Below are 13,644 nucleotides of genomic sequence, written 5' to 3'. Positions count from 1 at the left end.
CAAAGATTATTCATGAGTAATCACATCAAAATAAAAGTTGGTTTGACATATGTGTGTGTACTATAAATATTTATTAAATATACATAATATACACACATACAATAAGAAATAAATAAATATATATATATATTTTTTTTTTTTTTTTTAATATTTTTTCAAGTATATACATGCCTGTGTGTATATACATAATAAATATACCGAGCACACACACATATATTATGTCAAAACAAACTTATATTTTGAAAGGGACTAATCTTTGCCCAGCACTAATATATATATATATATATATATATATATATATATATATATACACACACACACACACACACACACACACACAAACACTACATTTTCAAAAAAAAAATAATAATAATTTTACTCCGCTTACCACACACACACAGACACATTTCACATGTGATTGTCACGCTTTATTGAAAAAAATAATACTAGTATGAATAATTCTGATAGGAAACGCGTCCCCATTAGTGCTCATGTCAGCAACAAGAAACAGAAACTACTTGACTACATTAATACTAAATTGCAAACATGGAGAACGTGTCATGAATTATGAAGACGTCTACTATTACTGCTGATGTTATAGATCACAATATGTGTGTCGTAAATGCATATAGCGCTCTCTAAGAAGCTTTTATGATTGTCTGCATTATTGACCCAACCAAACTTACATCTGATAATACGAGTCCAAACCCAGCTTCATCTGCTCCTCAAACTCATAGATAAGGCATACGTTACTCTTTATTGTTTTACGAGGATTGTGATTATTACTTTTCTTTCACTTCCTTCATCGATTCTGCTTTTGCACGATTGTGACTTCTTGAATGCCATCTGCCTGTCCTATAATTCACCGCTTGACGCAAACACTGTAAATACAGCAGTGACGCTTTTGTGGCATATTCTGCAACTTTGCACTTGTTCAGTGCAAATCTTTCACTTGTTTTGCTGACTTTGATATGTCCTGATGCTCCATCTAGTGCAGTGGTTCTCAAACTGTAGTACATGTACCACTAGTGGTACGCAGGCTGCCTTCTAGTGGTACGCAGAATAATCAAACATGTCACATGTACATGCAACATATATTTCAAAACTTATCAAAAATGGTTTATATATGATTATAATGATATAGCCTATATTTATAAGGGCCAAGCAACATTTCCGTTTTGATGAACAGGATACTACAGATTAACACTTAACATTTAAGTACAGCAGTTTTTTTTTTTTTTTTTTTACTTTTTAAGAACAGTAACCTACCATTTTTTTTACTTTTACAAGCTCATTTTAATTTAAACGTTGGCATTTTATTTTGTTTGTTAGTTTTTTAACATATAAGCACAGTACAGTGTTAATGTTTAAACTATTTATAATGTTTAAAGTGCTGATAAAAAAAAAATACTTCTAATAATAGTAGAGTTAATCTGCCTGGTTTTTAAACTGTGCAGAGTTGTAGCTGCTTTACTGGGCCTACAACGCTACTGTATTTCAATACTGCTTATTATGGTGGTACTTGGAGGCATAGTTTTTTCTGAGGTGGTACTTGATGAAAAAAGTTTGAGAACCACTGATCTAGTGGATCGCATTCATTTGATCTGAACCAACAGTGCAATAACAGCGCCCTCTGGTGGTGGAGAAGATGAGATGTTCATTTCTCTTTCTGTGTCACTGCAGTTTCCTCTTCTCAACATACAGTAAACACTACCTGACTATAGTCTTGTCGCCTATCCAAGTTTTAGAAACACAAATAATAACTTGACTTGTAGTTGATTATTTGGTATAACAAGTGGCTTATATGGAAGGTAAAGGCCTCCAGATTATGCTTATTTTATCAAATAAAATATGATCATGCCTTGGTTTTTAATGATTTAATTAGGACAGTAAGGTCTGACTATGCTTAAGACAAAAGTCTTGTTTTGCAAACCAGCTTACTGATAATGATATTTCTTTCAAATTTAAAGTAAAAATGTTGTCATTTAGGGTATAAAATACGATGGCTGAGAGATGCAAGGTAAAAAAAATATATATGCAAATATAGAAACACGTGAATGCTAATTCTTATAATACACACTGTAAAAAAAAAACTAAAATAAAATCTGTGAATTAACATTTGTTCTTATTTTATGCATTTGGGGAGTTTAATCTTTCCTCCACTGACTTTTGATGTTGAAAAGGTTTAAAATAGAATGCATTTAGGAAACAACATCTATTTATCAGTATGGAGCGCGTCTGACAGTCACGCACCACTATACATGAACTGACTGTTTTGAGGATTGCATAGAAGGGGCAACGGCGCTTGTAATGAAAAAGGAAAGGAATCGTGCAGTTTTTATATTTATTTTAAAGTGTTTTCATGCCTAAGTAGAATGAAAGCACAGAACAGATTCACATGTAGTGAAGTTTAATATTAAAGGGCCATGAAAGCCCCTCGTTTCAGCAGGGTGTTTTCACACCTCTACTTTGGAAAAAGTCAGAAAAGTGGGCGTGTCCAGCTCTGTTTAGGGGGAGTGTCGGAGGAAGAAAAGAGGGATGGTGTGGGAGTGTCTAATTGGGCGCGCTGAATTTCAGAGTCAAAATACACACAGGGGACAAAGTGACTGTTTACATGGACATCTGTAGTCGAATTATTTGCCAAATTATTAAATGGTGGACTTTAATTGCAGTTTGGCTCTTTCATTCAGGGAATTCATTCATGTCCCTCGTGACAAACGAGATATTTGATTCAAGGAACTGCTCTAAGCGTGTATTTTCATGCAATGTTTGATACCGCACGGTGAATGAGAGAAAAAAAACTCAGCATTTCCCGAAAACTTAGATGCACACGGCAGGTAGCATCATTAAGCCGCGTGTTATTCTGGTCACAAAATCCGGTGACAATCCTACACGAGGTTAAATTTGGTTGTAGTGCTAACATGTTTACACTCGGTGCAATAATTTGTTAGATACGAACAAACTGAATAAACAAAGAGCACTGGTCGCTCACTTACCAAATCTGTAGAGACAGGAGAATCACCAGCAACTAGAGCCGCGTCTTTATTAAGAGGAGACTAAAGCGAATCCGGATCTCAGCGTTTGCAGATGAGAACAGCTCTCAGGTAAACAATAATCCTCCTTAGACACGTAAGTTATTGTTGTCGCGCGTCGCGTACACTGTTAATCCACACGTGACTCCAGCTGCGCTCTCACAGAGAGAAAATGAAAACGAAACTTAACTGCAACAAACTATAAAAGCAACACTTCACGCTTGTTTTGCCAACACAACGTGGCGTCTCTGTCGTCTAAACACCGTGACAGTAATGAATATTAATGAAGTTGCACAATAGAGCGCGCTGATTGGTTTGAACCAAACTTTACTCATGCATTAATGCATCACACTGTAAGACGTAATAAGACACACTCTGGCACAGACGTCCAGTCTGCACGCTGGAATACAACGCTATTATGTCATGACGGTGACGCAGCTTCAAAAATTTGTTTCAAACCGGAAGTATGAATTTGCTTAAAATAACGCAAAAACAACCAATTTACACTTTTAAGTGAAATATAGGTGTCCTAATAGTGTTTTTAGCAGTGTGGGACACATATACGACTGTCAACAGCTCAAAAAATGTGTTTTGGTGTTTTGTGACCCTTTAAACTAATTTCGAGAGGAGCACATACTCATGATTGACCCAGCTGGCAAACATTAGCTAATCATGATCCTCTAATCAAAGGATCCTAAGTTTCTATATGTATCCTCATTTTCTTTCTACAACTATTTTCGTCTGGAAGAAACCCCTCTCCCCCCTTTCTTTCACCTTTATCCAGAATGGATGGCACGGCGGCCCACTGTTGCCTCACAGCAGCAAGAATACCAATGTCTCCTACCTCCTACCTCCTACTGTTAAAATATGCTCTATATTATAGACAAAATAAACCTAAATCTCTTTTTCTAGATGTCTTGTTTTCGGGAAGTTCGCCTTAGTCTCAGCTGCGGGTGAATTTTGAGATTTCCCCTTGCCCTGCAAAAGGGAGGGAGCCCTGGACTCGAGGATCCCTTGAGCTTAGAGCTCTCTCCCGGGACAGCACGCCAAACAAGCTTTTTATAAATCATGAGATAAGTGTGAACTCTTGAAAGAGCAAGGGGCGCCATCTGGTGGTTCGGCGGTATGGGTTGCGTTAAGGGAGGATCGACTCTTTAATCTTTTTTGTTGCCTGCCTTCACAGGAAATTGAGAAAACGGAAGAAATATGGGGGAAAATACCTCACGGGATGAAAGCGGGAAAGAACTGTAAAATACGGGAGAATCCCAGGAAAAACAGGAGGGTTCACAGGTATGCCTAAGTTAGAAGCAACCGTCTGCCATTACAGTTTTGAATCTGCCACTATGCTGACACATAGGCGTTTATAGCTCCACCCTCTTTTGAAAAGAGCTCAATCTCATTTAAATTTAAAGTGACCAGAATGACACTATTTGGATCAAAGCCTTAAAGGGGCCGTTTTAAAAAGTTATTAAACATTATTTGTGTCTTATTTCAAGCTGAAGCTTCACAAACACACTCCAGGGACATCAGAGACTTATTTTACAACTTGTAAAAAGGACATAATAGGTCCCCTTTAACTTGCAGCACATTTGAGCTCTCTCAGCCACCGTAATAAATTGACAACCAGTCAAAATATCCAAGAAAATGTTAACAACCTATGCTGTATATTTATAGTCAACTTCAGATGAGTCAAGAAGTTAATATTTGTCAGATTTCCCAGCTTTCCCACTATTCCAGCAAATGAAAACATTTGTTATTTAGACAAAGCAGGTCAAATCAAATGTAAATGTTAGGATTTCTATTGTTTTAAATGTGAAAGAAGTGTTCCTAATCTTTTATAGCACTGTGTCCTAACCCTGTTCCTAAAGGCACACCAACAGTACACATTTTCCACCTCTTTCTAATTAAACACACCTGAATCAACTCATCAGAGTATTAGAAAAGACTTCAAAACCTGAAGTGAATGGGTCAGATAAGGGAGACATCGAAATATGTACTGTTGGTGTGCCTCTAGGAAGAGTTTTGGGAAACACTGCTTCATAGAATATGCAACAACTGATAGCATTTAACTCAAACCTGTTCGTTCATAAGCAAAAGAGCATTAACAGCGCCCTCTAGTGTAGAAGAAGTGATGTGCAACTCTCTTTCTGGGCCACTCCAGTTTTGTCTTCTCAGCAATTCAACATCCAATAGTGGTTCATCCCTTCAAAACGATCCAAACGCAGCAGACATCAGCTTGATTATAGGTTTGTGTGTCTTTGGCAAAAGTACATTCTTCTGATAATCCACAGAAACACACGCACTGGGTTGGTCTTTCGAAATGGTTTTGTTCATAGAGCGATGTGCATATAAAGCACAGGTTATATGTAGTCTCATTTGGCTTTTGGTTTCCAGTTATTGTGAAAGTACGATATTGAAGTGGCTGAATAAACAGCGTGAACATGAAATGACGCAGAAATCCTTTTGCTGACTCTCTCTCTCATCCCTTTATAAGATAGAAATCCTACTGTGTAACTTACATGATCTCCTCCGGGTGAGTTTTCTCAGATTTTTTAGCTTCATCTTTTCCATTTTCTACAAAAATAGGAGCCTGTTTTGCTTTTTTTTTGTCTTTAGGAGAAGCTCAAACAGGGGGAGTTTGTTTTTTGGAGATTCAGAAATTGCTGAAGATCTCATGTTTCTTGTTCCAGTCCATCTGCGGCGCTCTCTTTCTGGCGCGTTTGGCGTGGGCTTTCTCTTTAGCCTCGGCCGCCGTGGGGCTCAGATTCAGACCTGTTTCTTCAAACGGGTCCAGGAGGTGACTGCTCGAGTACTGCAACATACAAATACACATTATTTTTGTTTACATTCATTTCTTATATTTATGTGTACATGCATATATAATCCATTTAATACATACATGTGTTTAATGTAGAGATATTTCCAGTGTTGTTATTAATCATACATTTTTTGGGATTGCTTTGCTATCTTGAACACATTTAGTGGGGCAGAAGGCAGATGTTTGACCATGGTTAGTGATTGTCAAACATCTGCTTAGTAAATTAAAATAAGTGTTGTGCTAAATCTACTCCATTTTGGTATTTTCAGTACAAAAAAAAAATCAAAATATTACATTAATATTAAAACATCTGCATAGTGTTATTTAAAAAATAATAAAAATAAACAAAATTATATATGTTTATATATATACAACAGTTCTGTTTGGTTCTCGAATCTGATTGGCTGATAGCCATGATATATTTAAGTAATATCAGCACCTGTACAGCCTCTTTACCCTTTGTGTATTACTCCGCCCACATACAGCCAGCAAAAAGCAGACACTACAGATCTAAAGTTTAAAAGATGCACGCTCAACTGTTTTACTGTCAGCTTATGATTTGAATTCAACAAGGAAGAAAGTAGTTCCTCATACAAAAGGGTTTTTAAGACTCTCCATGTTTGATTTTGTTGTTATATACACAATTATGCCGTCAAACTGTTGTATAAACGCAATATCACTTTTGTAGTAGTGTGATATGGCTGTATATCGGCACTGGTGGGGGCACTAAGGCAACGCAAGCCTCCCACCAGTGCCGGTATACAGGCATATTGCACTGCTACGAGTGTGATATTGCTCCTATATATATATATATATATATATATATATATATATATATATATATATATATATATATATATATTTTTTTTTTTTTTTATTATTTAATTTAATTAAAAAATTATAAAACACAAGTAACATTAAATCGTTAAAAGTAAAATGGGTCTCAACGTGCAAACTATTTATTACATTATTCGACTACCGTATTGGTGAGTGCACACCAGACGTGGATGAAGCGCGAGTGATTTACATGTTAAGTCAATGTAAAGACACGAATAGACACGCTGCGGCATGATTCATGTGAATGATGCGATTCGAGAGAATGAAGCTGTGTTAATTTAGCATTTTTCGCATTTGACACTTTAACACGCGAACTGCGCGATTCGCTTGAGTTGGAAAATCTGAATTTCAGTGGATATTCACGCAGCGTTAACCAATCAGGAGCTTGCTTTTGTAGGGTTGTGATAATGACATAGCGCCTGCAGTTGGTGTCCCGAGGGGAAATCCTCTTTTCGACACCGGACAACAGCTCATCAAACTGGGCTCGGCTCAGTTCGAAGCACCACTGAAAGCTTCCATCATCCTGGTACAGTTTCTGGAGGAGTTGATGAACTCACAGAGCTGGGTGCACTTCTAAAAGCATCTAGTGGACACAGCTCCAAATGAATCTACTCTGTTTTTCAGCCTTCCTAAAGCACATGAGCACTGCTATTCTCTCAATAAAATCCATGTAAGCCATTTAGCAACAAAACTCAAAATGTTCACACGTCTTTTTACAAGCGAGTAGTGCAATTTATTCAAGCATGCTGAGTCTGATGTGAACAATAGGCTTTCTTAAATAATTAATAAATTTCTCATATACAGTTATGTAAATTTTTTTCACTTTCTCTCGATTCACTGTTTACTGTCAGTGTTTGAGTAACATGCATTTGTGTTGTTCAGCAAACTACTAATAATATTTCTTGATATTGTTTTTCTGTCTCATATTTTCTGAAGAAATAAATATAGATCCAAATTAAAATATGTTTAGTTCAAATTCCGATGAAATGTTATCAAATCGACTGTTGTGAAAAATAACACAAATCATACCAAGTAATCGCTCAAAAAAATCATTTCTGTATGTTTATTTAGCAGGCCTGTCACAAAATCAATTTTTTGTTGTATGATATATTGCACCAAATCATTCATTCATTTTCTTTTCAGCTTAGTCCCTTTGTTAATCTGGGGTCACCACAGTGGAATGAACCATCCCAAAATATACTGCGATAAATGATATTATTGTCATTTTAGGACCATTTTATGCCACTCATTACATAATGCCAGAATGATAATATAATAACATCACAATGCAAGTACACTCTTCCAAAAAACACATCATATTTTTTTCTTGAGAATATTTCATTTAATTTTAGTCATTTTATCTATTTAATAATGAGGCACTGGTATCAGAATGTGAAAGCGCAAATCCTATATAAATAATAATAAATAATAACACAAAATTAACAGAGGCTTCGATATCTGCAATCAAATCTATTTTCTGTTGTCAGGCACACAAATAAAATATACTATAGTAATTTATAGTAAATACTACAGTGTTTTTTTAACCATACTGACACTGACATCTCCAATAGACACAGAGATGTTGCACAATCTGCTAAAATGTTGCTACAATAGGTTTATGAGTATGGGTACCAAAAATGATGGAGGTCATGTCTATGTGTTGTGCGATACGTCCATATATTGATTATTGTGACAGGACTACAACTTAGCAATATTTTGAAATTGCTAAATAGTCACTTATATTTTGATATTGCTAAATAATCACTTATTTACCCCAGGAGCTTCGCTAAATGAAACGGTGAATATAAACATTACCATGGACATCTTAATAAAGGAAAAAACACATTAAGGCTGTTTGTTTGCTGAAAGTAGAATAAAAATCTATTTTATTTTTACTGTGCAATGTATTGTGGGTTGCTGCTGGAATATATATATATACACTGTATGTATATATATATATATATATATATATATATATATATATATATATATATATATATATATACACGTATATATATGTATATATATTGTCTTTTCTTTCTATATATATATATATATAGAAATCTATATATATATATATATATATATATATATATATATATATATATATATATATATATATCTATATCTATATATATATATATATATATATATATATATATATATATATATCTATAGAAAGAAAAGACAATATATATACATATATATATACACGTATATATATATATATATATATATATATATATATATATATATATATATATATATATATATATATATATATATATATATATATAGAAAGATAAGACAAAATAAGACAAACGTGTGCATTAAATGCAGACTCAGGTTTAGCATCGTTTTCACTTCACCTGTACGTTGTTGTCCTGACTGCTGCCATCTGAATGTGTGGATCGCGAGGACGTCCCGTTTACATGAGGGCTGGAGGAGCCGTTCGTTATAGACTCATCAAAATCTGTTTTAAGAAAGAACAGTGCTCAGATTAGTAAGGTAACTGTACAGTAGTAAAAAGTAAAACTAAGATTAAAAGGACTGTTCAAAAAACATGTTCGTTAACCAAAATAAAATAAATTAAAGCTGCAAGCAGCGATGAAAGGTGACCTACTGGCCTTAGGATGACAGAGGACAGTGGACAATAATAATTTAAGCTGATATACAGTTGAAGTCAGAATTGTTATTTTTTCCACAATATCTGTTTAACGAAGAGAATATTTCTAAACATAATAGATTTAATAACTCATTTCTAATAACTGATTTATTTTATTTTTGCCATGATGACAGTACAGAATATTTGACTAGATCTTTTTCAAGACACTTCTATACAGCTTAAAGTGACATTTAAAGGCTTAATTAGGTGAACGTTCGAGGTTACAGAAGTAACCGTTCGTTCCCCGAGGAGGGGAACGGAAGTGCCATGAATGGGAGGATTCGGATCAGAAGCCGCTTATCTGGAGAGTATTGAACGGGCCAATGAATGAAATTAATTGGCAGCGTAAGCTTGCGCAGGTGTGCGACATCTGCAATTATCTCAGCATATAAGCACACCTGAAGCCAGCAGACGCCATCCTTTTAAGCTGAAGAGACTTTCAAACAGCTAAGGGACAGTCATTATGGCGACGGAATATGGCACTTCCGTTCCCCTCCTCGGGGAACGAAGGGTTACTTCTGTAACCTCGAACGTTCCCCTTCGGTTGGGGAACTTCAGTGCCATGAATGGGAGAATATGGAAAGTGCCATAATGACTGCACCTTACCAACACCCCCGATGAGGAGATAGTCAAGCAAGCGTGACGCACCCACATCATGGGGGGCGCGGTCCTCCAACGTGTCCCTGGCCCTAATTTATCCTACTTCAACAGAAGTTTTACGGATTTAGATATATTTTTTGGGAAGTCGTGAGCATCTAGATAATTCTAGGAAATACGACAGTACGTTGGGAAGCGTGCAGTCCCGATAGGGAGGACGCTGCAGAGGCCATCCGTTACCCAAGGGGGGGATAGATGGCAGAAAGGGGAACTTTACTGACAGATAAAAAAGGCGCACGTACCTCCGTGTTAGGGAGAATGGCGCAGCAAGCGTGTTTCAACACCCTACCGAGTTGTCTCCTCAATCACCAAAGGGTTACCTAATACCCTTGAGGAAACCGGCTCCACTCGCAGATTGTAAAACCTTGCAAATGTGTTGGGTGTCGCCCAGCCCGCAGCTCTACAGATGTCTGTTAGAGAGGCGCCGCGTGCACGCGCCCAAGAGGATGCAACGCTCCGAGTGGAGTGTGCACGTACTCCCGGGGGACACGGCTGACCTCGACTCGAATAAGCGAGTGAAATGGCATCCACAATCCAGTGGGATAATCTTTGTTTCGATACGGCACTTCCCTGCTGCCGACCGCCATAACAGACAAAGAGCTGCTCAGATGATCTAAAATTCTGAGTACGGTCCACATAAATGCGCAGAGCGCGAACTGGACAAAGTAAAGAAAGGGCTGGGTCTGCCTCCTCCGGGGGCAGCGCTTGCAGGTTCACTACCTGATCTCTAAAGGGGGTGGTAGGAACCTTGGGCACATAACCGGGGCGGGGTCTCAGGATAACGTGAGAGTAATCCGGCCCGAATTCCAGGCACGAGTCACTGACCGAAAATGCCTCTTGGTCCCCGACCCTCTTGATGGAGGCCAACGCAACCAGCAGAGCTGTCTTCAGGGACAGAAATCTTAGAGATACTGATTCGAGTGGCTCAAAGGGATCGGATCGCAGACTCGTGAGAACGAGGGCGAGATCCCAAGAGGGCATGAGAGGGGGGCGAGATGGATTAATTCGCCTAGCACCCCTAAGGAACTGGATGACCAGGTTATGCTTTCCCACGGTGCCGCCAGCTACCGCGCTATGATAAGCGGAGATGGCGGCCACGTAAACCTTGAGAGTGGAGAGCGACAGCCTGCTGTCCAACTTCTCTTGAAGGAAAGAGAGCACAACACTAATCTGGCAATTTCGGGGGTCTTCTCTGCGAGAGACGCACCATTCAGTGAATAGACTCCACTTCAGGGCGTAGGCGCGCCTCGTGGAGGGGGCTCTAGCCTGAGTGATGGTATTAACCACCGCAGTCGGTAGGTTACCTAAGTCTTCCTCGCGTCTAGGGACCACACGTGGAGGTTCCAAAGATCGGGGCGAGGGTGCCAGATGGTGCCCTGTCCCTGAGAGAGTAGGTCCTCTCTCAAAGGGATCCGCCAGGGGAGGGCCGTCGCGAGGAGTGAGAGCTCTGATAGCCAGGTCCGGTTGGGCCAAAGGGGCGCAACTAGCAGAACCTGTTCCTCGTCCTCCCTGACCTTGCACAGAAACTGCGCGAGCAGGCTCACTGGGGGAAACGCATACTTGCGCATGCCCCGAGGCCAGCTGTGGGCCAGTGCATCCGTGCCGAGAGAGCCCTCGGTCAGGGAAAAAAACAACTGGCAGTGAGCGTTCTCGGGGGAAGCAAACAGATCGATCTGGGCCTCCCCGAATCGCGCCCATATCAGCTGAACAGACTCGGGGTGGAGTCTCCATTCTCCAGGGCGTAACAGCTGTCGTGAGAGCGCATCGGCTGCACGATTGAGCGTGCCTGGTACGTGAATGGCGCGCAGCGATTTCAGCCGCGGGTGACTCCAGAGGAGCAGACGGCGGGCGAGCTGAGACATGCGGCGAGAGCGCATACCCCCCATGCGGTTGATATACGCCGCCGCCGCCGTACTGTCCGTCCTGACCAGCACGTGTTGCCGCTCCAGCACCGGTAAAAAGCGGTGGAGAGCGAGGAACACTGCCAACAGCTCTAGGCGATTGATATGCCAATGCAGCTGGGCACCCTTCCAGAGGCCCGCAGCCGCATGCCCGCGACACACGGCCCCCCAACCCGTGTTGGAAGCGTCTGTTGAAACAACAACATGGCTGGACGCCTATCCTAGAGGCACACCGGCCTGTAGGAACGAGGGGTCGTTCCAAGGGCTGAGGGCGCGGCGACACAGCGCAGTAACCGAGACCCGGTGTGTGCCCGCGTGCCATGCGCGTCTGGGGACCCGATCGTGAAGCCAGTGCTGAAGTGGTCTCATATGGAGCAACCCAAGCGGCGTGACGGCGGCTGCGGATGCCATATGCCCCAGGAGCCTCTGAAAGAACTTCAGTGGGACCACTAGTTTGCTGTCGAGCTCCCTCAGACAGTTCAGCAACAGGCGAGCGCGTTCCTCGGAGAGGTGCGCTACCATGGTGATCGAGTCCAGCTCCATCCCGAGAAAAGAAATCCTCTGCACGGGGGCGAGTTTGCTCTTTTCTCGGTTGACCTGAAGCCCCAGTAGGCGGAGATGCCGAAGCACCTCGTCCCTGTGCATAATCAATTGCTCCCGCGAGTGGGCTAAAATCAGCCAGTCGTCGAGATAACTGAGTATGCGAATGCCCGCGAGCCGAAGGGGCGCTAGGGCACCCTCCGCGAGTTTGGTGAAGACCCGCTGAGACAGAGAGAGCCCGAAGGGGAGGACCTTGTACTGCCACGCTCGACCCTCGAACGCAAACCGCAGAAATTGGCGGTGGCGTGGAAGAATGGAGACATGGAAATACGCGTCCTTCAGGTCTATGGCTGCAAACCAATCCCGAGGACGAACGCATTGGAGAATGCGCCTCTGCGTGAGCATTCTGAACGGCAGCTTGTGCAGACAGCGGTTCAAAACGCGCAGATCTAGGATTGGCCGTGACCCACCGCTCTTTTTGGGTACGATGAAGTATGGGCTGTAAAACCCACTCTCCATCTCGGCTGGAGGAACCGGCTCGATTGCACCCTTCGCCAGGAGGGCAGCAATCTCCTCTCGCAAGACAGGGGCGGACAGGGGGTTGACCCTGGAGAAATACACGCCCGTAAACTTGGGGGGCCGTTTCGCGAACTGAATCGCGTAACCGAGTCTGATTGTGCGTATGAGCCACCGCGAGGGGCTGGCCCGCGCTAACCAGGCAGGCAGAGCCCTCGCTAATGGAGTCATCGCTACAATCGCTGACGTACCAGCGGTGGGGCAGCGCGGAGTGGGTGTGCTGATCCGGGAAGCACGAGGGTCCCGCGGAAAAGCTGGAGGAGAGCGATTCGCTCTGGCTCCGCACCCTGACTCCGGAGAGGGGGCTGGAGGGCTGAGGGAAGGGAGACCGTCCCCCCAGCGCTCGTGAGCCACTGGCGAAGCACGTAGAGTCTGCGAGCCGGAAGGCAGCGCGTCCCGGACTGGCAGAACTCGTGCAGTCACATCCGGGGAAGGGAAAAAGTGCTCTTTTACTGATGTTTTGGTGGGACTGAAAAGTACCGTTGTTATCGGGGCCCCGCCCTCCAGCGGGGAAAGAGCAAGTTTCCTCTTCACTTGCTCTCGTTGGCAGCACTCGTTGGCGGGCGCCCTCGGCGAGGAACAGCGGAGGTGGATGGCTCGGCGGGCGGAGCGGGCTTA

At 41.7% G+C, this 13,644-nt stretch overlaps 1 protein-coding gene across 1 annotated transcript in view; it reads right to left on the bottom strand.

Moving 5' to 3' along the window:
• Positions 1-413: 413 nt before the first annotated feature.
• Positions 414-13,644, bottom strand: part of LOC100535100 (Na(+)/H(+) exchange regulatory cofactor NHE-RF2) — an 86,046-nt gene continuing 72,815 nt past the window's right edge. The window contains exons 5-6 of the mRNA XM_021473166.3: positions 9,057-9,160; positions 414-5,844 (exon numbers count right to left, since the gene is read on the bottom strand). Coding sequence (XP_021328841.2) covers positions 5,686-5,844; positions 9,057-9,160 — 263 coding nt within the window. The 3' untranslated portion in view covers positions 414-5,685. The remainder of the gene's footprint in view (positions 5,845-9,056; positions 9,161-13,644) is intronic.

The sequence above is a fragment of the Danio rerio genome, chromosome 3, assembly GCF_049306965.1.
Source record: "Danio rerio strain Tuebingen ecotype United States chromosome 3, GRCz12tu, whole genome shotgun sequence".
NCBI classification, from domain to species: Eukaryota; Metazoa; Chordata; class Actinopteri; order Cypriniformes; family Danionidae; genus Danio; species Danio rerio.
Note: the sequence above shows the minus strand (reverse complement) of the source record. Positions and strands in the feature narration are given on the sequence as shown.